The sequence below is a fragment of the Episyrphus balteatus genome, chromosome 4 (genome assembly GCF_945859705.1).
Source record: "Episyrphus balteatus chromosome 4, idEpiBalt1.1, whole genome shotgun sequence".
Classification (NCBI taxonomy): domain Eukaryota; kingdom Metazoa; phylum Arthropoda; class Insecta; order Diptera; family Syrphidae; genus Episyrphus; species Episyrphus balteatus.
In genome coordinates this window covers 28215016-28240824 of record NC_079137.1, presented here as the reverse complement: position 1 = coordinate 28240824, position 25809 = coordinate 28215016, and the positions used below count along the sequence as shown (strand labels likewise).

Here is a 25809-nt window from a genome sequence, read left to right as displayed (position 1 = left end):
AGGATTTCAGAAAACATTGGTTGAAATCTGTATATGGTTTTTTGAGTAGGTATTTATCACGTATATGTATATACATTTGCTAACTTTTGGTAGGTAAAATTTTTCTTTAAAAGTGCGATACCACTTTAAAGACTTTACTGTCCTTAAAAATGTGACCACCACTGTATGAACATAAAATTGGTACAGTACATAACGCTTATAAGAAACTCCAAAATTGCACAATATTTGTTTCTTATAACCGAGTGTTTCTTATATTCTTAGAATACATATAAGAAACAAGTTTCTTATACGGATATAAGAAACAAGTTTCTTATACAAATATACCTACCCAGTAGTACCACAAACTTATCCTCGCCTAAATATTCAATCCAATTATATAACTACATAGAATGTAGCTATTTTATATTTTTTTCACAGATTTCTTTTCTATTTTCTCCCGATTTAATTTATTCAAGGATTATGTATCAATTTAGTTTTAAGTGAAATATTAGCTGTGTTCCTTTGGCCTGAAGTATCTACTGCTAAGTAGTTCTGGTTGTATTCAACACCATTTCTTAAATAGAAAAAATGTCTTTGAATGGATTCAGATGCACTAAAAAGTACTTTGCTGAGCCCAAAGGAACACAGCCATTATTTCGCAACATTTTTAGCAAAGGCAAACACAGCAGGGATATAAAAAACACAACAAATAACAAATTGAACACTGAACTGAAATTATCTTCAAATAATGTCAAACTCAAACAGTGTCGCCATGAAAATATTTGGAAAAATCTGCAAAAATGACGAAAAAAAATTTTAAAATTTGGGAGACTCCCATTGAAAAAGTTTTCGAACTGATTTCAACTAAAAAAATTACTTCGAGAGTAATTTTCCTCGCTTGAATTGATAAATTTGTATCATTAGTTTCTTCCCTGGAAGTGTGGCTTGATTGTATTGTTTGGCTTTTTCCAATATAAAATCAAAAATGTACTGGACGTTATGAAAAACTTAAACAGGAAAAACTGTAGGTAGTTTTTGGCAAAATAAATGATGTTTTAGTTCGTCCTTGGCTTTAATTTAATTGACATTTTACTGGAGTTTTTGGAATGTTATCCTTTTTTGTCTTTTAAAGGTTAAGTTTCAGCTGCAGATAAAATCTGCACTGCAGATTTATAGTTCTCAAAAGTCTGGGAATGGGTTAAAAATCTGCAAAATGCAGATAAATCTATTGGCAACACTGCTCAAATGACATTTGCACAGGTTGCTTTAAATTTTTCTTAAGGGTTCATGTTTTTTTAGTTTCGTGATTTTTTTGAAAGTTTCTTAAATCCAACCAACTTTATGTGTGAGCAAGAAAGTTCGTGGTTTGAAAAATGTTTCTTTTATCAGTGTTTTTCTTATAAACGTGTTTCTTATAAACACATAATTCAACATTAAAATATATGGTAAAGTACACGGTGCTTTTGTTCGAGTTTCTTATAAGCGTGTTTCTTATAAGCGATAAATACTGTATGGCATTTTGTAACAATTTATTTTTAACAACTTAAACCAAATTTTCAAAAAAAAATCAATGTCACGTTTTCGAAATTCGTTTTTTAGTACAGTCAAATAATCCGAAAAAAGGGGTCAACCTCGGAATGAATGCTAATGCAATTTTTTTTTTTTTTTTTTGCTCAATACCTTGATTTCGGCATTTTATAACTAACTCAAAATTCTAGAAAAATCGCAATTTTCAAGTTCAAACCGAAAAATGGAGATACATGATACATGATTTCAAGGTATTTTTTAATGTTGATTTCAAAACACCTTAATTCAATGCAATCTGACGTCTCTGACCTCCGATCAAACTGACGACCGATAGAAAGTCTGCAGTATGCAGGGGCTCTAAGAGCAGAAATTTAAAGTATTGGTAGGGTAAAAAAAGATGGAAGTAAAAAGTCGTTTACTTCTCTGTTAAAAAGCAAAGGAAAAAAAGACTTCTTATTGCACTTGAAGACAATTTTCACTAAAAAATGCGGTGCTGTCTTCTAGCGCTTATATTTTAAAATAACCAATATATTGTAAAAAAAATTCCTTGTTTTGCATTCAATGTCATATCTTATCGAAATTCTTCAAGTAATTTTATTTTTGCTCGTTCTAAAATTATACAACAATATGAATAAAGCACTTGTTCATTAAAAATAAAAAAGACTTTATCAACCAATACACAAAGAAAAGGCTTCACAAAATATACTTCAACCTAAGATGACACAATATTGCAGCAGCAGTGTCCAGTTGCTATATACAAGAAGCATGACTCGTCGCACACAAAAGAAATCTACCACACTATGGATGGTCAATCTGTAGTTAATGCCATATGTCACCCAGCTTGTTTACACTCTTAACACGTTTATAGTTTAAAAACCAAAAAAAGAAATCGAAAGTAAAAATGTTGGTATTTTGTATTTTGTTTCTTTCTGACGGCCTTCCGTCTATCAGTTTACGTTACCGCAGTGGCAGAGTTGCCAAAAGTGCGATAAGTCATTATGTACATATTTAAAAGTAAAATGTTACAATTTTGAACTTAAAAGAATTCTAATAGCTTTTTTATTTTCGAAGTTTTCGAAAGGTGGTCGAAAGCTCACACCGGCTACAGGCAAATTTATATCAATTTCATAGATTTGGGTTCAGAAAGCCCAAAAGTCACATTAACCGTGTTTTCGTGGCACTTCGAAGTCCAGTTAGTAAAAAAAAAATTACAAAAAGTACTTTAAAATCATATTGACTTTAAAGCGTTTGCTCTATTTTGAAGAATTTTCTCAAAAGCACGACTTTTGGTCTCTGAGATGCATATTTAATTTTTGATATATAATTATATAAGAATGCTGCATGAGGTTCGAGCCTCATCACTAACAAAACAAAAATTTAAACCCACATCTTTTGAAAATTTCGCGATTTTAAAACAAAACACATATTTTGTATGTATACTGAATCCAACCCAATAATTTCATTGTAATATGTTTGTGATGGCAACCCTTACTCATATTGATAGCCCATCATCAGCGCATTGTGTTCATCTTCCATCGACGTTACTAACTTGCTGTTGCGATTTGAATGCAAATTGCAAAAAATATAAATAGAAAACAAACTCCGCCAGTCCATTCATGAATAACTTTGTGATTTAGCTAAAGTTTTAATAGATATTCAACTAGTACCAACGCCAACGTATGATGAATTTAAAGCAACCGTCAAATCGATAGCAAACAAAATGATTTTATTTGTGAAGTTTTATTTAATATTTTCTCCACACAACTGATGATAAAATAGAACGAAAATTACGTAAAAACACGAAGAATAACAGATTTTGTTATAATAAAACTTAACCTCTTATGTAGTTAAACGATGTTGTTGTGGATCTATTGATGCGTGGTATTCTATCATGGTGTTTATTTTTAGAAGCAAATAAAAACAAGTTTTTCTTAAAATTTGAATTTCATTTGTAGCATTTACTTAATTTATCTATGTTTCCAATTTGAATATTCTTTCAGGAGTGTAGGCAGATTAATAACCCTTAAATAGCAGCAAAATGTAAGTAGGTAGCTCTTGTCTATCTTTCCGGCGGATATTGTTAAGTTAAGCGAGTTTCCCTTTAAAACATAAATTATTGAAAAGCGTTGCTCTCCTCAATAAATGTGTGAAAGGACAACATTTTTATCAGATATATGAATATTAAGCAGGTTTATCTCTTCTTTCGATTCAGTATAAAAAAACATATTTACAAAATGACAAATCACAAGTCAAGTAGTTTTTGCGATCCATCTGTTGTCGTTGCTCTTTTGGTTGAGTCATACAACGAGACGAAGCTTCGAAAAGGAGTTTCATGTATTCAGCAAGCCACAATTGGAAAACCGCAGTTTAGTCATACAACTATGCCATGGCCTGGGGTTACTTTTTAACGCGCCGATCTACAACAACTGTGGCCCTTGTGCCCGCTATCGATACTGCACCCCAAGCACAAAACTGATCTCCTCTGCGCTGCGTTGGGTGCAAGTCGTTGGCAAACTGTAATGATGATGTCTGTTCGATCAAAATACCCACTCAGGCCGGTGCGATCAGATTTGATTTAGCAGTCGAACGGTAGAGTAGTTTATACAATTTGTCCAATCGATCGGAAGTGGATGTTTGCAGTGAACTAGTTCTCATTTCGAATTAATTGTTACGAACATTTGCTTTGGTTTCAAGTGTCTGATAGTATTTTGTGTTTGTATTTTATACATACATATGTGCACTGTTGTATTTTGAAATTTAAATTTAATGCAAAATTAAATTAAGTAAAAGAATCAAATGGGAGCACCGAAAACGAAAAAGGTTACGATTATTTAAAATACTTTCAATTTTTATATCATCCGGTTTGTGAAAGCAAAATGTCATAAAACTATAACAAAAAACCCGCATTCTGTATAAATTGTTTTAATAGGTGTTAATAATTTTTAAGAACGTGTATAATACAATCCCCAGCTATACATGTTAGCCTTACGAACAACAAATGCTGTGATGCATTAAGTTTTTATGCATATTTATCAATGAGCTCGATTAACTATTTTGAAGATGTTGAAATGACAATTTTTGAAAATATATAAATTGTGCAAAATTAAACAATCTTAATTAACACAAAATTATCTGATCTTGATTTGATTTATGAAGAATATAAAAATGCCTTAATCATGGATGATACTTGATTCTTTTAAATAAACGAACATTGATTATAGATAGCAAATGTTTTCGGACTTCAAAATATCTTTTTCGTTTGTTTTGTGCAAAATGCTGCGAAGTTTTCGTACAAGTTTCTTAACCTTTGCTAGATTCATCTAAAATCATATTTTTTAAGAAAAACAAATATTTTAAATCTTTTTAACTTTTGTTAAGAAAATCATCGATAAAAAGCGCGTTTCTATACTATCGAATTGCTATGCTTAATACGAATTTATCCAATTTGTTATTATATGTAGGTACTGTTTGCAATGGGACTCTTATGTAGTTTTCGATTGGTTTCCCTCAAAGATTCACTACTGCCCATAATTTCGTAGAGGCCCTAACTACAAAATTTTCGATTTTGATTTTTTCACATATTTTGAGTAAAGGCATTGTCTCTAATTTATTCTCATTTATTTTTTTAGCCTTGGTCTTCAAATACGTCAGAAAATTCAAAATGAACTTTTGATTTTTTTCATTTTTATATGAAATTTGCGATATTACATTTACTGTTTCCCTCTATAACTCAGAACTGAGAAAAGTGTAGTTAGGGCCTTTACGAGATTATGGGCAGACTAGTTCTTTAATCCAATAAAACAGTTTAAATCGCTTCCACTCAATCCTGATTTTTTTTTTGTGTCGGTGGATACTCAAATATAGAATTATTTAATGTAATCATTTTTTGAAGATATGTACGTTTTGTATTCAGTTCTTATTTCGTACAATTAAACCATTTCATGTTTCAACTCTTATATGAGGCTATGAGAAAAATAGTGCCCAAATAGTAAGCCATAAAATACGAGAGATTTAAGAAACAGGGTTTTTTAAAACCTTTTTAGAGTGCCATATAGTTTTGAGTGTAGCTAGCTGCATAATTCTATTTCTTGTATTAAAATAGATATATTAAGAGACCCATTTTTATGAAAAATTCAATTTTTGAAAAAAAGTGGGTTACGCCACTATTGTTCTCATAGCCTTATATAGTAAGTACACTTCTCTTATGCAAACAGAAATTTAACTGAAAATATAGACTTTTATATCATTTTATATTATATTAAAATAATGTGTACTATCTTACAATCAGCCTCAAAAGAATAAGTCAATAAACACATCTGAAACTCAACGAAGTAAAATTTAATTTATCTTTCTCCATCATTACTATAAATCTTGTAACTAACCCGCCATGCAAACAAATCTTCACATTAACAAAAATGAAGGTCAAAATGACAATTTTTAATTTGGTCACTTTGGTCATAAAGCCTACCGCATCGCACGATGAATTTTTACGTCTTGTATTGAAATATACTGCCAAATAACGAGACGGAATTAAGAACAAACATTTATCTGTATTTGTATGACATACATTGAATGTATCTATTAAAACAGTTTTTGGTAGAGTTAACGTTTCTGTTCGACCCACACTCGTCATTAACTCTTTTAACTTGTTGGTTTTGTGTGGGTTGTCTATTTGGGCAAGACAACACTGGCACTGACACTGAAAAATTATAAGAGTTGGTTATTGTAATTTATTGATATTAATCTCGTAGTAGCTAAAATGAGAGCAAGAATAAACAAAATTAAAATATATTTTCTCTCTTACAGATGGCAATCCCACCACCACCGGGACCACCTCCCCCGCCAGGTCCGCCTCCTCCACCAGCGATGGGTGGGTTAAAACTAGGCAGCTCTGCAGGCGGTGCTGGAGATATGAGATCGGCCCTTTTACAATCTATTCAGAAAGGTACCAAATTAAAGAAAGCCGTTACAGTTGATAAAAGTGGACCTGCTTTATCAGGAAAAGTATATTTAAACAAAATAGCCAAAGTGCAACCGATAGTATAACATACGTTTTTAATTTAATGTGTGTACATAGGTTCGTGACGATTCCAAACCAGTACCCACATCAACGGCCTCCCCAAAATGGACTCCCAATAGCAATGTTGTGGCTAATGGAGGACCTAAATTGGGGGGTCTCTTTGAAGGTTTGTCATCAATGCCAAAATTAAAACCTGTAAATGGAGCACGAAGTTCGCCGTCTTCCACGCGATCAAACACAGCACAACAGCAGCAATCTGAAACAATCACATCTGCAACAACGAACAGCAGAAGCTCACCCCCCTCAAATAGTCCACTGGATTTCAACGCTGAACTGACAAAGCATCTAACGCTAAAAAAACAAAAGCAACAGACAAACGTTACTGAAGCAAATTTAAGGACTAATCGTGGACCACCTCCACAACCTCCAGCAGCACCACCCAAGAATCTTTCATCAGTGAGTATCCTTTTATAAGATTAAATACTGTTTTCAATGTCAATCACTTTTTCAATATAATTGCTCAGCGGGTGCAAGACTATTTTTAAGTGGTGTATTCACCGTACACGAAGTATCAGGTAGGGGGTGTTTTCTTTCATCTGCTTATCCATTGAAATTATTTTTTTTTCTACATGCGAGCCTTCTTTTTATGGTAGAATTTGGGTATTTTAAATGCGAGATATTATACTATTAATAGAATTCACTTCTTACAATGAAGTATGTATTTTTTAATGCTGTGGATTGCGTAGAGGTGTGAACCTTTGCGTAGTGGGAATTAGTATTTAAAAAAGAAAAAGCAGGCGGGAGGTAAATTTGTTTAAAAATAAATTTGTTTACTTTATTGCAGATTGATTGAATGTTTTTTATTTCAATAGGAATAATAGTACTTCTATTTAAAAATTAAAACAACTACGTTTTTTTTAATCTTCTTATATTTTTGGTGTACAAAGTACAATTTAACAAAGTTCTGATACAGCGGAAGACTTAAAGTCCGATTGATCGCATCGCAATGACGGCACTGAAATGTTTGGGATAGATTAAGAAATAAAATGCACGACTGGGGTCGCACGTACTTGCTCTTATGCTTAAAGTAAATGCTAAAGCTTTTTATTCAAGAAACTTAGGGAAAATTTAAAATTTGGTATTTTCAAGAAATTTGAAAAAAATAAGAAACAAAATCTGTTTTATAATTAATTAAACACTATTTTAAATGATCTTTTACAAAAAAAAAACAAGTGTGCCATTTTATTTCTTGCATAAAAAGGAATTTTTAGAAAAAAATTTCGAAAATCGTTAGAGCCGTTTTTTTAAAAAAATAATTTTTTATATATAAATATTTTCTAACATTTTTCAAAAAAAAAGTTGGTATGCCATTTTGAAGAAATAATTAATTTACACATTTAAATAAAATTTCAAATTTTTTCAAAAACCTGTTTTCAAAAAATTGAATTTTCAAACAAAAATTTTGAAATATTTTTTAAAAATCCAAAAATGAGAGGTACCGTTAGTTTAGGTCCTAAAAAATATTTCAATTTATCCTCTAGGGAATCACCCAAAACTGTTAACTACCAAGTTTGAACAAAATCACTCCAGTAGTTTAGGCTGCAGCTCGAGGTACATACAGACAGACAGAATTGCCGGACCCACTTTTTTGGCATTCTCCATCATCGTAATGTCATTTAAAATTGTTATCTCGAGTTCGATTTTTTTTACGAATCCTAAACTTGTCCTATAGTACCTATATCGCAAGTAAAAAGTGTCGTATTAAGATGAAAGAAAAAGGAAAATAGGTATAATACGAGACAAATTAGCAAAAATATTTTGTTTGATAAATTATAGTAAAATTAAGCAAACATGTTTGTAAAGCTATGGCGCTTGGGGGAATTCAAACATGAGTGCGTGGGTCAGATTTGCATCAACAGTACTCTTAATATAGTCCTCCACTGTTACTTGTAAGAAATTGATTTTTTTTTTCAATGTTAGGTTTAGAGCAGAGGGATGATCCCACATACCAGTTGGCTAGTAACTAACTGCCACGCGCGCGGTGTCCCTGGAACTAAGCATTCATATCCTTTCTGTTTCCAATTTAATAATAACATAATAATAATAAATTTTTTCGTATGCGACACAATGAAGTAGCAAGACGCAAGACCTAGTGGCTAACAACTCTCAACCATTCTTGTGTGCGTGTGGTTAATTTGAAAGAATGGAACTGGCCTACAATTTACCGTTAAGTCCTAAGTGCAGAGATGCACTTTTTTATCTCATTACCTCATCATAAGCTAAAATTTAAGCTAACATTTTAATTCTCTTCACGTTAAAATAGCTCAAGTGGGCAAAAGCCTTCCGAGCTTAGTGACATTTAATGACTAATTTCCAGCATTGTTGAATCGTCAAAATATATAGAATATATCTGGATCTATGAATTTATATATGTTTCAGTTCCCCACAGTTATGTTACTAATAGACTATAGTTTTTAAAACTTTTTTTTTAATGAAATGTATTTGATAGATTTCGTATGAGCGCATCAACCACCCGCTTAAATAACTGAAATTGAATACAATAATTTCATAACACCACTGAAACAAGAGATGTTGTATAAAGTATACCACAAGTGTATCTATCTACTTGATACCAGATGCTTCTCTCATAGAAAAAAAAAACCACAAGAGCAAACAACAAACATCAAGATATTAAAATTTATTTTACATAGCAGTGCAGCGCATCGCAATCAATTTCAATTAATTCCGCTTGCTCTCGATTTTCTGCTAATTTTCTTTCTTTTTTTTCTTACTTTTTATTTTCAACCCCTTGTATATGAACAAAAACAAAATAGAGTACCTCTGACTCGCTGCTGGAGAAGAGTAATTTAAATTCACTGAGATCGAGTCCGAAAATTGGAGGAACAGCAGCAATAGGGGGCAGCAATGCTAAGTCTTCATCACCTACGCTATCGGAAGGCAGTAGCAGTAGTGGAAGTAATACAATTAACACTGGCATCAGCACAGTGAAGAAAAACGCTGCTAACTTAAAGTAAGTTTTTAACGTTAATTCAATTCCGACATTTTATACTAATTGTGTTTTTTTTTTTCCTTATTAAAGTTTATCATTAGGCTCCAATTCAAGTTATGTACATAGTATGAGTAGTCAAACAAAAACTTCGTCATCGTCGTCGTTGTCATCGACAATTTCTTCTACTGTTACTACAGTGACAACACAGCGCGTTACTGGTTTAGCGCCAAACAAATCAGCTCTTTTTGGAGCAGTCAGTGAAAGTAAATCCCCAGTACCGGGATCACCTGGATTAAGTGGAAGTGCAGCACCTGCTTCTTCAACGTCATCATCGAACAGATTCGGACCAAGTCATGGAAAACCAAACTTTGCACCAAAACCCCCCGGTATTCAGAATCAAATGGCAGCAGCAAATGGACAAAAGTCAACTGTTGCCCGTCACCATAGTATGAAATCCCCCAGGTATGTACAATTTTAAAATATTAGTCTTATGTTTTTTGCTGTTACATGCATCAAAATGTAACTATTGACCATACATTTAATAGATAAATTAATAGTAGAAATTGAAACCATCTTCAAAAAATCAAACTTTTAATTAGTTTAAGAGCCAATCTTTCAATAGCCAGATAAACCCAAGTTAAGGCTTATTCCTATGAATAAAAGTATTCTTTATATTGACCTTTATTCTTCTGATACTGACGATTGAATAATCGGGACTTAATAACAAAATTAATTTTTAAATTTGTTTGCTAATTAATGTGCCTTTACCTTCTTCGAGGATGTGTGCTGACAGTAGTTTACGTTTAGAAACTTCTTCATGTTTGCTCAACTCTGATTTTGATAAACGAATGTACAATTTTACACTTATAATTTTCCCAAATTGACAAAGGAGAATGGGCAAGTTTGTATGGAACGTGGACGTTACGCGGCCAGGAATTAATTTGTTATTTTTTGATGTAACTAAGTCGTACATATATTGTGCAGAAGTTTTATCCTTATGATGTACTTCACAAAGGTTTAAAATGCATTTTTGCATTTAACACTTTTTATAGATTGTCGCAATGTTGTAGCTTTAATGGGTATTTCAAGTGCAAAATATGATACTCTGTCATTTTACCTGAGTATGAAGACCTTTATCTTGAATATCCAACCACTAGAATCCAAACTATAAGGTTTTTAAAACAACAATTTCAAGCCTTTTTTGATAATGTTATAGTTCAATTTTCAGTTTGTTTTAATCGTTTGAAAACTCTCGAACAAAATCTAGAAGTGGTTGGCTTAAAAACCTAATATTATGAGTTCTATTGGCCGGATTTTCAAGAATAATGTCTTCAGGCTTAGGGAAAATGACAGAGTATCATTTTTTGTATTTAAAATCAAAATATAATTCGATTTGTCCTTTACACATTGAACGATGCATTAACAATACTAATATTGCAATATCTTGCATTCTTTACGCAATACAGCCAAACTTCCATAGTAAAAGTTTTTCCTAAATTACTGTTCTTTTATTTCATACCAATTTCATTAATGGCCGCTCAACGTCCAAAATGCCCATTCTCCTTTAACTCGTTCTAGATTGTCTATAAATATTCTATTTTTTTTTATGATTTGGGATATATAGCTGCTATAAGCTTACTAATTTGAATCGCTCCATAATCTTTCAGAAAGTCATATTGACTTAAAATAATACGTTTTAAGTTTTGATCGTAGAAAATTTTAAATTTATTTCAATAAAACAGATATAAGGGGGTTTTTAGCATTCTATTTATGTTTTATTTAGTAGCTAATCTATAAAATCAATTACCTACAACTTAAGAGGAAGGTAATAATGCCTTTATATTAGCTTAAGTTTTTTTTTTTTCTTCATCGAACTTGCGTTAAAAAGACTAAACATTTCGTTTGTCTTTTAAACATTTTTTTATCAGCCTTGTATTTGTATTCAATTTAGTTACTTAAATTTAAAGTTGAAAATGCTTCAGGTAACACCCTGTATAATAACTACAAATCACAAACGACTGTTGTGCAGTAGATACTGCGCTTGACTTTTAACCTAGAAGTGTGGGTAGCAATTCTTTTTATTTAAATCTAGCCTCCATTGAAAGAAGTGTGAGATGATAAACGATTCAGGAAATATGAAAAGAGTATGTTTTGTAATTATACATGTATGCTACTTGTACTCGTGCAAGTACTGTTCAAAAACAATATATGTACATACACTACTTTTTGATTATCTTGATTTTTTTTTTTTGCTTTATGAAATCGCCAAAATAAGCTTTCAAAATATTTTCTCTTTAAAATCAGATAGGTATACAAAAAATTTTAAGAATTTTCACAATTTAAATAGGTTCAATTAATTTAGCTTAATATGAATTATGAATCAGCATTTTATATATTTGAATCAGTAGTTTACTAGTTTTATTTTAAGAGGTGCGTTTTTGTTAAATGTTTCAAGTACATATATTTTGTGACTTCTGTATTTATTAACTTGTATCATGAAATTAAATAACTATATCAATATAAAAGTAAATTATCAAAATGTACTCACGATAAAAAGAAGTCAATTTATTGGGAATAGACACGCTTTCCTTTACTCCTAAAGCTAGGTCAAGACAAACTATTTTGTTGTTAATTAAACCAATCTATATTTAATGCCAACTTCCGTATTGAACATTAAATCTTTTTTTTTCAATTATTTGATACATAAGATTTTATAACTAATCAATTAACGAATTTTTCAGATCCCCACCCATTGCACCGGCTGGTGGGCCTGTCTTCCCGACTTCACAAGCATTCGCAACAATGCGAACACCCCTCACATTATGTCAATCACAGGAAACAATAAGTATCCGGCAAGCGCCAAATCCCCCAATTGGTAAGTAGATTAACTATTTTCTAAAATTTGTTATCATTTCATTAATCAATTTATTGTTTCATTTTTAGGCCGCCCAACAGTCGCCCCACCAAAACCACCTACAGTCAAAGCACCTCCACCTCCCACACCTGCTAGAAGTATATCAAATACAAACCTTAATAATCTTACACTGAGTTCGGCACAAAGCAACTCGAATTTAAACTCAAGTCTTACGCCAAATGTATCCTCTTTGAGAGAACATTTCAAAACGAGTCAAAATAATTTATCTACAACCGGAACAACATCGTCAAATAATTCACCGCCATCGAAGACAAGTTCACCAATTATAAGCAGAACACCAGCCAGCCAAATTAATGGTGCCCCTCCTCTTCCTCCACATAGGACATGTCCAGCACCACCTCCTCCACAGCGACAGACATCATTTAATGTAAGTAGCTTTCTCTTATCAATTGATTGATGAACACACATACATATTTATAAAAAAAAGTCTTCGAGGCACAAGTTCTTCCTTTTTCAGTGCTTTTTGTCGACAAATTTCAGTTTGTATTATACCCCGTTTTTAACATGATAACTTTTAGATTTCGTTTTCTCCTGCACTGACCACCGACCTAGTTTTTTTTCTTAGATGAGAAAATGAATACTGTTTAAGAGAATTTTCTTGATGTATTTAAGCAAGTGTTGCCGTTGAAAAAAAAAATTAACTTATGATGTAGTATGAATTTTAAACTATGACATAGTACAAATTATATGTATATGTAATTTAATTCAACAAACATTGTTTATGTTTCAAGTAGAAGTCAGACAAAAACTATTTTATGATATTAGACGAGTTTTACAATGTAAATACCGTGTCAAATCCTCCCTTATGTAGATGGCTTAATGTCCATCCATTATCAAAATGCAAACTCTACAGAAAATATTCAAAGCTATTAATTTTACAAGAATCACATTATTTGGGATTACCTTTCTGCAAACCATTAGGTCATTTTCTACGTAAAGTTAAATATGGGGACATACAAATACACATCTACAAAACTTCCTTTACAAATTCAAATCAGAAAACCAATATCAACATGAATTTAACAGTTGTTAATTTAAATTATAACTGCTTTACACATATGATGATACTATAGGTAAACCCCTTTTTAACTTCATTGCATTGTGTTCATAGATTGAATAATTCGCGGTATTAAAAGAATTTTTGTTGAGCAAATTCCAATGTATGACATCAAAAGTATTTTTTCAAACCTATTGCTTATATGTATGTACATCATTTGATTAATTTGCAAGCGGCAACACTGTTGAGTACTTTTAACTTTAACAACACTTTTCAGTTTCGCTACTATTTCGCAATACTCTAGCATTTTCTCTTGAGAGAAAATTCTATTGATTTTATCAGAAGAGTTTCTGACATCTGATTTCATGTTTACGTGTGTTCTAGTTTAAAGGGATGAAATCTTGTACTCGTATTACCAGGTCGGTCGTTGTCGCATCACGGTGATTCTTTGGTTACGTGATAATAATCTCAATATTTATGTCTCTAAAAGTGTGAACTTATAATTCAAATTTAATTTAGTCGTGTATCCTTGAGAAATTGTGAATTCAAATTAAAGATAGACAGAGAAAAATGAGATCCAAAAAGGTAAACAAAATTCAATGCGTAAATACTTTCTAAGGGTTAAAAGCATTATAATGTATATATACGGGAAAAAAAAAAAACTAAAATGCAAAGTGTATTTTTGTTTAAGGACAAACCCTTAAGGGTTCAAGGTCTTTGCAAAAAGCTAATTTTAAAGCTTTTCCCTTTATTGCTGTCGTAATATTATGATATGATACTAGGAGAACAAAAAATTGAAAATGGCGCGATTTTATAATAGTATCTACTTTCTTATTCAGTTTAAAAAAAAAAGTAAACAAATATGTAGTTGAAGTGCTGATATATTTTTGGTTTGAAATTTCGTTTTATTTAGTTATAGGACTAAAGTATCAAAAAAAACTTTAACTACAAAATAGATAGAGCGAAGACAATTCTCTTATTTCATTGCGGCCTTTTCAAGGTTTGATACGAAAAAGCAACTTAAAACATATAAAGTGCCTTCGTGACAGTTTAACCTTGGTAGACAAAGTGATAACTTTTTAAAATATATTGCCTGTGCCCTTCCTAAGTGATGAAATTAGATCATCAAGGTCATCACATTCTATTGAATATTAGTATGGAAATGACTTATGTAAATGGTAATTTCATTTTTATTCACTTAAAGATTTTGCGTATGGTCAGTGGTTTGGTCAAGTAATAAACCTGGTGCCGAATTACGGCATCCGCTCGTTAACGTATGTGGGCTGTGTCCCTATATTTTTCTACTAATTAAATAGAGAAAAAAATAGTCAAAACGTTAACGTATGATCGTAATCGTGTGCCGTGATTCGATCCCTGATTTGTTCGTTTTGTTTTCAAATACAATGTTTTGCAACAGCATAATTTTATCCTGAAATATTCAACTGAGAGGAAATTAAAAGCGGATAGGGTTGGTATTCATACATATATATATGTATATGTGAACAAGTAATTTAAGCAAACAAACAATCAAATAATTTTTCATGGAATTTTTTCACCATTGCAGAAATATAACCGTTATTCATTTTTTTGCTTTACCGTTTTAATTGTTTTAATAAAAAATTAATAAAAAGTTTTTTCGATAGTGAGAAGGATTCTCAAGTATTTATTTTTAAATAAGGGTACTCTGCAGAGATGGATTTTTTAAAATCTAATTTTCAAATCATGCCCCAAATATCGATTTAAAAATTCTAGCAGCTTTAATTCGAGGCATTATATGGTTTTCAAGATCTTAATGACTCAAGTTTTCCAATTAATTATAAAAGTATGCTAAATTCACTTCAATTCACATTAAAAATATATGAACTTACATATATGCGTTATCGTTTTCCCCCTTATCCCCCAGATGCCAGAAGACCTTAATCTTGATGATAAAATTAACGGAATCCAAGATATAAGTTTTTCAAACGAAACATATGGATTCTTCTTCCGGAGTTTATTATAAATCGAAAAGACAAACAAAAATTGTAGCGAAGAATCTCCAAACCAAATCCGCGTAGAAAGATAAGCTTTCTTACATCCACATCTATGGGGTGGATGTAAGAGTAAGGCTAGGCGCACACATGCGATTTTGATAGCGCGATTATTCAGTCGCAAATTAAATGACAAGAATTTCAATGAATGTAGACACAATTTTCAAATTTTTAATCGCGGGTAGCATGTGTGTGAACAGGCATTGAAATTCTTGTGATCCTTTTTTGAATAATCGTGCGACTAAAATCGCATGTGTGCGCCTAGCCTAAGATGATTAGTTCATGTATTTAAAATGTGAATTCAGCCAACATATTAATTGAAAGCTAACGTCTCTAAAACCATGAAAATTATATAATGCCCAGACAAAAACTTTCACACTTTAGAATTCGCTATCAGAGTTCATAAATCTATTAAACTGCGTATTCAAATTTTCGTAATATCCCCATTTCCCACTCGCTGTTAGCTTATAGACTAGTTGACAAAATAATTTTTTTTTTTTAACTAGAGGTCACTCCGAAGGATTCCGCGATGTCGAGTAGTCGCTACGCACTTGGCAAGATATTCCAATATGAAAATAACAAGAACCCGATGTTAATATATTTTTTAATAAAAATCACAGCAATAACAAGATTATTTCTATTAAAAAATATTTGATTAACTTGTATTTCAGGCTGGCGCACCACCTGTGCCTCCACAAAGACACTCATCAATGCGTCCTCCCTCAATAACATCTGCTACAGCAGCTAACACCTCGAATAACAACAGTTATGGTCATAACAACAGCTCAGCAGTCAGTCGCTTAGTAACAGATTTGGAATCAAAATTCGGTAAACGATTTCACAATGTCACCGAGTTTCCGACTCCACCTCCATTTTTGAATATCCAAAAAATGTATCCTAGTCGTAATGCAGTTAAAGCAACTAACGGTATGTAGAAAAAAAAAGGAAATACAACATAAGAAAATTAAGAAATGTAAAAAAAGGGAACATTAAAATTAACGTTTATCGAAACTAAAGAAGTAACACAGTTCATTTCAGTAGAATGTTTTTTTTTTCTTTCTTTCTTTTTTTTTTTAACTTTATATAAGCTTACGATCATCGTTATTCGTTATTATTCACTTGTTATTTAAAAATATACATATATAAATATTTTAAATATTAATTATTATTATTTTTATTTTTTATTAGAACTAGTTAGATAAAAATAAATGATTTATTTTTAGCTATCATTATTTGCAAGAACTAATACATAATGTATAAAACTGTATAATTATTTTTAATGAATATTTTTTATTTTTAAGAATTTTTGCCTGTTTTAAAAAAAATGAACTTTCTTATAAACTATATATATGAATTCATAAATATATTTAAATTTAAAAGAATATTTTGCATTTGCTATTTGTTCATTTCTTTATTTTATTCATTTTCTTGTTAACATTTAACAAAGCATGCTTTATATAAAATAAATAATAAAACAAATAAAAAAGTGTTATGAATAATTGAATTTTTAAAATACCATAACAATTATAAATGAAAAATTCTATTCACACAAAAGAAAGAATTACAAATAAAAATAAACATGAACACATACTTATCAATGTTTTATTGTTTTCATGATCCTTATCGTAAGAAATTTTGTTGCGTAAGTGTTTGCTCTTATTTGTTGGAACGGCATGGATTATTTTATATTTTTTTAAGTCTTCTTCATTTGTGTCTTTGTTTTTTTTTTTTGTACAATTTTGAATAAACCTAGGCACACCACACAGTCTTTAAAATGTTTCACATTCCTATCAAGTAGGTATCATGTAGATAATAACACTGGTTTACAGCCAAAATGGACACTCAATCCCAGTATTTTTTTCTTACGTACTTTGACCTCAAGGATTCGGAAATCACTTAAAAAAAAATTACGATGGATACGTTTTCGAGATATGATTTTTCAAAGTTTTTTGTCGTTATTTTTTCCAGCCTACTTAGTATTCGGGCTATATCTTGAGTAATAAACGACTAATCTGAACAGAAAAGCCAAGGATACACATCGATAGGAAATTCAATTATCTACAAAAAATTACTTAATAAAAATTTTCAAATTCGGTAATTGTCAAGTAATTGTTGTTTTTTCCAGCCTACTTAGTATTCGGGCTATATCTTGAGTAATAAACGACTAATCTGAACAGAAAATCCAAGGATACACATCGATAGGAAATTCATTTATCTACAAAAAATTTCAAATTCGGCTTGCTTTTCAAGTTATAGACAAAAACTCAAAAAGTAACAGAAAAAGTCGAAAATACTGATCGTTATATATCTTTATAATTTATCCATAGATTTTAAAGAGAATTATCTTTTTATCTCTGCCAGAAAGTGTACTATACACAAAAAATTTAAAACTATGAGGATTCGAAATATTTTGATTTTTTCTTTCAGTAATAAAGTTTTTTTTGCAGAAACTTTCTTTAAAAACTCGATTTTTTAAAAATGTTTTAATACATTGTACTTAAACATCTGGAGTGACCCAAAAAAGTTGTTCTAGCGTTTGTTGCTTATTTACTTAGCTTTCAGTCGCCGGTTTTTAATTTAAATTATAACTGCTTTACACATATGATGATACTAGAGGTAAACCCCTTTTTAACTTCATTGCATTGTGTTCATAGATTGAATAGTTCGCGGTATTAAAAGAATTTTTTTGAGCAAATTCCAATGTATGACATCAAAAGTATTTTTTCAAACCTATTGCTTATATGTATGTACATCATTTGATTAATTTGCAAGCGGCAACACTGTTGTTCTAGCGTTTGTTGCTTATTTACTTAGCTTTCAGTCGCCGGCTTTTCTGTTCAGATTAGTCGTTTATTACTTAAGATATAGCCCGAATACTAAGTAGGCTGGAAAGAACAACAACAAACAACTTTGAAAAATTATATCTCGAGAACCTATCCATAAATATTTTTTCAGATAAGATTTTCGAGTTTTCTATCTATCAAATCTATACGAAAAGTATAACGGCACTTGGTGTCCAAAAATTTTTTATTTTTTTGTAAACTAGTGTAATTAATCTTTACAACCGATAAACAAATTAAAATCAGTACAAAGTTTAACTAATTGTAAGCATAACATGCGTACACTAAGGGGAAATCGGTGGAAACAGCTCTCCATTCTTTGGTTAGCACCATTGAATATTCCCTACACTACAAAGAGTACACTTTTGTCGCTTTTTTAGACATAGAGGGTGCGTTTAATAATGTCAGGAACTCGGCAATCATGAATGCTCTAGACAATCTCAAAATAGAAGACCCGCTTAAGAACATGATACACATCATGCTTAGCTTATCAGTTCAGAAATGGGAAACTTCAAAACCCGTAGAGCAGCCAACAGAGGGACCCCTCAGGGAGGAGTCTTATCACCTCTCCTATGCTGCCCATAATCTCGTTAAGGCCCTAACTACATGTTTCTTACTTCTGAGTTATAGAGGAAAACAGTAACTCTAATATCGCAATTTGCACATAAAAATGAAAAAAATCAAAACTACATTTTGAATTTTCTGACGTATTTGAAGACCTAGACTAAAAAAATAAATGAGGATAAATCAGAGACAATGGGCAGGTTCAGAAATGTTAGGGACTAAATATTTAGGTAATTTCTCGGTCTCTGATTGGTCAGCTGTCAAAAAAAATCCTTCCAATTTTAGGCTATTGATTATGTCATTTAGAAAGGAACTAAGACGTTCACGGGTTTTTATTGCAGGAATCGATCAATGGGTTATAAGAGAAGATAAAACCGCGGAGTGCTATTAAATGAGAGGGTGGAAACTGAAGATAGGGGTGTAAGAGCCCCTTTTTGGGTATTTCAATATATCTCGTAAACCGAGCAAAATTTTAATATATTGCTCTCAAAACTTTTTGTAAAGAATTGAATTTCCTATTAGAATTATGTTTTTTAAAAATTGAAAAAAAAAATTTCCATACCAAAATAGTCGAAACAATCATAAAAAAAATATCAAAAAAAATCGATTTTTTGAGTTTTTTTGCTTTTTTAGTTGTAAATTTTTTTTGGGTTGAGATAGACATAAACATTGCTCCAAAGAAAAAAAGAAGATTAAATTTCCTTCAAAATGCTGTACTCACTAAATTTTTTCATTGAAAATTAACCTAAGTATGGCCATTTTAATCTATCTTTTTTTCGCATTTTTAATTTTACTCAAGTAAAACAGAAACATTTGAGGGGAAAGTACGATAACTTAAGCACCAAGAACTGATAATGAGATTTTGTAGAGGGGTTAAATACAATCATTGTTTACTATGGAAGGGGGGGTCCATGTCCCCCTGTTTTGGCGGGAGGGGCAATTTTCTAAAAAATATACTTAAAATAAAAAAAAATTATCAAAAAACAACGGCAACACTTACAGTTTTGATTGATACTTTTTTCAAAAGCTAGAATTATAAACTTAATATTAATTTTAAAATGAAGTTATTTTAATCAATTGTTTTTGAAATAAAGGAGTGATTCCGATAATAAAAGTATTTTGTCTATTTTCAATTTTCTCAAAAAGTAGAAGGCATAGGAACATTATGATTTTCATGATTTGATAAGAAATCAATTAAGGCAGTTTACTTTGTAGATCAATTTCGTATTGAAGTCCACAGTCTTTGTGAAAATTGTACTCAATGTGCTTTTTTAACTTTTTTTTCACAAGTTTTGACTTTGAAATCGGGTATTTCAAAAACAATTGATTAAAATAACTTCATTTTAAAATTAATATTAAGTTTATAATTCTAGCTTTTGAAAAAAGTATCAATCAAAACTGTAAGTGTTGCCGTTGTTTTTTAATATTTTTTTTTATTTTAAGTATTTTTTTTAGAAAATTGCCCCTCCCGCCAAAACGGGGGGACATGGACCCCCATTTCCATGGTAAACAATGATTGTATTTAACCCCTCTACAAAATCTCATTATCAGTTCTCGGTGCTTAAGTTATCGTACTTTCCCCTCAAATGTTTCTGTTTTACTTGAGTAAAATTAAAAATGCGAAAAAAAGATAGATTAAAATGGCCATACTTAGGTTAATTTTCAATGAAAAAATTTAGTGAGTACAGCATTTTGAAGGAAATTTAATCTTCTTTTTTTCTTTGGAGCAATGTTTATGTCTATCTCAACCCAAAAAAAATGTACAACTAAAAAAGCAAAAAAACTCAAAAAATCGATTTTTTTCATATTTTTTTTATGATTGTTTCGATTATTTTGGTATGGAAATTTTTTTTTTCAATTTTTAAAAAACATTATTCTAATAGGAAATTCAATTTTCTACAAAAAGTTTTCAGAGCAATATATGAAAATTTTGCTCGGTTTACGAGATATATTGAAAAAACCCAAAAGGGGGCTTTTACACCCCTATCTTCAGTTTCCACCCTCTCATTTAATAGCACTCCGCGGTTTTATCTTCTCTTATAACCCATTGAACGATTCCTGCAATAAAAACCCGTGAACGTCTTAGTTCCTTATTGCCCTGTTTTTTTCGACATAATCAATAGCCTATTTAGGTAATTTTATTGGAAAGCTGACTGGAAAGTTAGGCAAGAAAATTTTCCCTAATAATTTAGGAAAGTTTTTTTTGTCAACATGACAGCAGATTGTTTTTAATTAAAGAATTAATTAAGCAAAATTCAATTTATTTGTGTGAAAAACAACTAAAAAGTGCATTATCGGTTATAAATAATTTTATTTATTCATTACAGTTAAGTGAAATTTGGTGTCTTCCCCATGCGAACGGTAAAATTCTTAAATAAATTTCGAAATTTGACAATAGCATCATATCCAAACTAATTTAGTCAATTTACTCAAATTTCCGTTCATAAAATGACATTGCCTAAATATCTAGTCCCTAATATTTCCTGAACGTGCCCAATGTACTAACTCCAAATATACAAAAAAATCAAAATTGAAAATTTTGTATATAGATTTTTTAAGGTTATAGCAATGGTTATAGCCTACGCGGATGATGTGGCAATTGCCGTTTCGGGCAAATACCCACAGACACTTGCAGAACTGCTACAAACAGCTTTAAACAAGCTAATTCACTGAGCTAGAGGATGTGGATTGGATATTAATCCCCACAAAACGGAACTTGTCCTCTTCACGAGGAAATACAAGATTCCAGACTTCAAACTCCCTACAATTAAAGATGTAACACTTACTCTATCCGATCAAGCTAAATATCTAGGACTCATTTTTGATAAAAAAAACTGACCTGGAAGCTCAATATTGAAAAAAAGGGTTAAGAAAGCCAATGTGGCACTCTTTTCATGCAAAAATGCCATTGGTGGCAAATGGGGCTTTTCTCCTAACATTGCACACTGGCTATACATATCGGTCATAAGATTAATACTTACATACGGAATGGTAGTTTGGTGGACCACACTGGAAAAAGCGATTAACTTAAACAAGCTTATCAAAGACCAAAGGTCAGCTAGTATGTGTATAAGCGGTGCGCTAAGGTCAACCCCTTCTGACGCCCTCAACATACTACTAAATCTCACACCCTAGACATTTTCAGCAAACAAGTAGCAGCAAGCTCAGCTACTCGTCTAAAAGCAACCCTTCAGTGGACCAGTAATCATATTGGCCACACTAACATTCTAAACAACTTCGGATTCATTCCGGATCGTTTAGACTATACCACACCTCAATTGGTGTTCGATAATAATTTCCAGAACTGAATGGGATAATCTTAGCACTCTGGACAATGACTCTTAACACTTCTATACTGACGGTTCAAAAACGAACGAAGGTGTAGGAAGTGGTATATTCTCGGAAAAACTGAATCTGTCTTTTCTTCCGCCTACCAGACCAATGTAGCGTTGTCCAAGCAGAAATTCTGGCGATTAAGGAGTTTCTCTCTTGGCTCAGAGAAAACGTAATATCCAACACGGAAATTCGGATCTTCTCGGACAGCCAAGCAGCTATTAAATCTCTTGCCTCTGTCACTACAAATTCAATCACGGTTCTCGACTGTCAAACAACTGTAAGGGAGATGTCTGAGCAGTTTAACATTAACTTCGTATGGGTGCCGGGACATAGAGACATTCCAGGCAATTGCAGGGCAGACGAACTTGCCAAACAAGGAACAATCACTCCTCTACAACCAGAAAGGAACAACATAGGAACACCTATCGCTACATGCAAACTTATGCTAAAGCAGGACGCTTTAAAGAAAACCAACCTCAGATGGACTCAGAGTAATACTTGCCGAGCTACTAAACAATTATGGCCTTGTATAGACTTGAAACGTTCAAAGGGTTTGTTGAATTTAAACAAAATGCATATTAGCTCCACCATAGGTGTTCTTTCAAGCACTGTCTAATAGGTAGACACGCAAAAAGAATGGGCGTGTTCTCTAACGATTCCTGCAGAAGTTGCATGGATGAAGAAGAAGAGGAAACTGTTCAACATCTACTGTGCACCTGCCCTGCTCTCTCTAGTAGAAGAAAACTCCATCTATGAATACACTAGCGATCTAGTGAAAACGGACGTTAAAAGTCTATCTTCATTCATAAGAAGCTCCAAGTGGTTCGGCTAGTGAGTTCCAACATGCTAGTCTTTTGTGGTATCACAATGGATCTATAAGGGTCTAAGTGTGTCGGGTAATTTGCTTGACCACTGCTACCTAACCTAACCTTAACTAATTGTATACTAAAAAAATACTTAATAATAATAGGTATGTATGAAATGTGTAATTTTCGCAATTTGAAGGAAAGATAAATTAGAAAAAAACATAAATGGTCCAGGGAAAAGATAACTCAAATCGGCTCCCAAAAAAACAAAAATTTGACAAATTATTATCGAATTCGTATGCAATTATTATTTCAAAATACAGATATTTGACCTCTTGTATTTTAATTCTCGTATTTTTTAGATAGGACTAAAATTAACGCTACCTCACATTATATCCAATATTGGAAAGTTTAGATATGAAATCGTAATGTCGCAAATCAGGTCGTATTAAAAAAAAAATGAACTGGTGAATAAACCAATTTATAGGTTCTTGGTGTGTTGAACTCGAATTCGAAGTCATTTATGTTCTATTAGCTCACTTTTTAAATTATTACCTTAAGAAAATGCAAAAAAATCTGTTTTTGAAGTTATACTGCGATGTGCGGTAATTTGTTTCAACATTGTTTGTAACGGTTTCTAAAAGAATCGTGTTTTATGTATTCGAAACCACAAGGCCAAGGGCGCTTTGGGTGGAACTCATCGCGGGAAAATTCTTCCAATCGCTTGTAGGTATACAGAGAAAAATATGGCAGTTAGAATCAAGAGATGATCTATCGTGACAGCTTATAGCTGTAACCATAACCATGAAGCCACGGGATTGGTTAAATCAATTAAATCTTACTGTTTATTCTAAAGTGAATTTCGAAAGCCAAGTCTATTCAATGTTTTCCTTTTGTTTTCATTTTCATTTATAGCTTGAACTTTGCATTTTTGTATTATTATTATCTGCAAGTTACATAGTTTTTTCTCTTAAATCTTCTCTATTTTTGAAGATATACACACCGAAAATATCTCTTTATTTTGTTCCAAAAAACCAAAATACTTCTTCTTAATAAATTTTACAAATATGTAGCACCTCAAATACCATCAGCACCATCGGAACCACCGCCATCACGGAAGCAAAGAGCACCAGCGCCCCCTATACAAGCGAAAATAAATGCTTACGCACAACAACAAATGGAGAATCAACAATGGTAAACAAAGTTGATAAAATAATTGAGTATATACTTTTTATAACCATCAACGTAGCAATAATTTTAATAGATTAAACACAATGTAGTTAACAGATTAGTTAATTTAATTTGTTAACGTTAACATAAATTGGTTTGAGGTTAATAGTTTACTGATTTTATAAGAGCATTTTAAAGTTAAACCAAAAAAATTAAACAGTATTGCACAAATACAAACACAAATATTATTATATTATGAACATAATTAAATAATCTTACAATAATTAAATTGTTGTATTATACAAAAAAAAAAAAAAAAAAAAAAATGGGCGCACATAGAAATTTATTTATTTTCTTTCTAAAAAGCACTTCAGAATGAAGTTCCTAAAACTGTATTTGAAAATAATTATAATTATTAAGTTTTATATCAAAAAATATAATCTAATTAATACATTCAATTTACAGATATAACATATTATATTAATATTTTTTAAGTGCCTCCCTCGGTTTGATATTTTAAGTATTACGTTAATCAACTTTTTGTTATGAATTTTAAAGGTATCAAAGTTCAAATACATATGCGAAAGCTGTTAGTTTAAAGATTACATAAATGTTATCTGACCCAGAAGCATCCGGTCAATTAAAAATACATTGTTTTTATTCTTCGCCCTTAGAATTTTGTTATAACCACTGTTAGCAAAACATAATCAAAAAAGTATCTTAAGCAAAAAAAAAATTAGTTAACCAATCAATAGTGTTCTTGAAAACGATAATAAATAATAACAATAAATTTTCACTTATTTAAATTTTCGTATTATATAATTAAAAATAAATCAATATTATGTTAAATGTATGTATAATATTTGTAAATAAAGTACTTTAACATGTGTCATTATAATTGTCTTGTAAATTATAGAATAAAGTGCATATTGTACAATTGTTATCAAAAATGCATTTAAGTCATAATAATTGCATCAACATAAAATATAAAAATCATAAAACATTAGCAATAATAAAACTTTTAAAAAATCGAATTTTGTTCTTTTCTTATTTATGTGTTGTAAGTATTATGTGCTTCTTTATTTGTATATAAACATATAACATTTTTATTGTGATAAACAAATAATAATTATTGTTGTAGCCAAGATTTTCTTATAAATTAAAAGTTTAAAAATTGGTTCATTGTTTAATAACCTCTAAATTGGATTTGTACTATTTGAATGTAAAAGAAAAAAGAAGGCGCACATAAAAAAATAAAAAAAACTTTTATTATCTTATTGGAAAATAATATTTTTATTTACTGAAAAATTATCACAAAACTTTAAAATTATAAGTTAACTTTTTTCAATATAATTATTATGTTAGTTGTGTTTTTCTGCACATTTGATTAAAATAATCCTTAAACTAGCAACGGCTTTTAAAAGTATGTTGTCGAACCTCAAAATTTGAAAAAAAAAATTAAAATTTGTGTAAGCTGATCGTTTTTAAAATTGAATGCTTTTCCTAGATTCTTCTTGAAAATGGAAGATGAATTGTGTTTGGGTTATTTGTATTAATTTAGCCTACTCTACTCATATCATATAAAGCCGCGATTT

The 25809-nt window shown here is 31.0% G+C and overlaps 1 protein-coding gene across 4 annotated transcripts in view; it reads left to right on the top strand.

Annotated features, from left to right (window-relative positions):
* The window catches only part of LOC129919935 (WAS/WASL-interacting protein family member 2), a 46762-nt gene extending 22284 nt beyond the window's left edge, over positions 1 to 24478 (top strand). The window contains exons 1-9 of one of the 4 annotated variants that reach the window (XM_056001047.1): positions 3717 to 4326; positions 6313 to 6510; positions 6584 to 6982; positions 9361 to 9557; positions 9627 to 9998; positions 12278 to 12411; positions 12480 to 12838; positions 16170 to 16425; positions 24118 to 24478. In XM_056001047.1, coding sequence (XP_055857022.1) covers positions 4303 to 4326; positions 6313 to 6510; positions 6584 to 6982; positions 9361 to 9557; positions 9627 to 9998; positions 12278 to 12411; positions 12480 to 12838; positions 16170 to 16425; positions 24118 to 24242 — 2064 coding nt within the window. In that variant the 5' untranslated portion in view covers positions 3717 to 4302 and the 3' untranslated portion in view covers positions 24243 to 24478. Of the gene's footprint in view, positions 1 to 3716; positions 4327 to 6312; positions 6511 to 6583; positions 6983 to 9360; positions 9558 to 9626; positions 9999 to 12277; positions 12412 to 12479; positions 12839 to 16169; positions 16881 to 24117 lie in introns of those variants that run through there. The other 3 variants (XM_056001049.1, XM_056001048.1, XM_056001050.1) reach the window with 3 other exon arrangements.
* The last annotated feature ends 1331 nt before the right edge of the window (positions 24479 to 25809 follow it).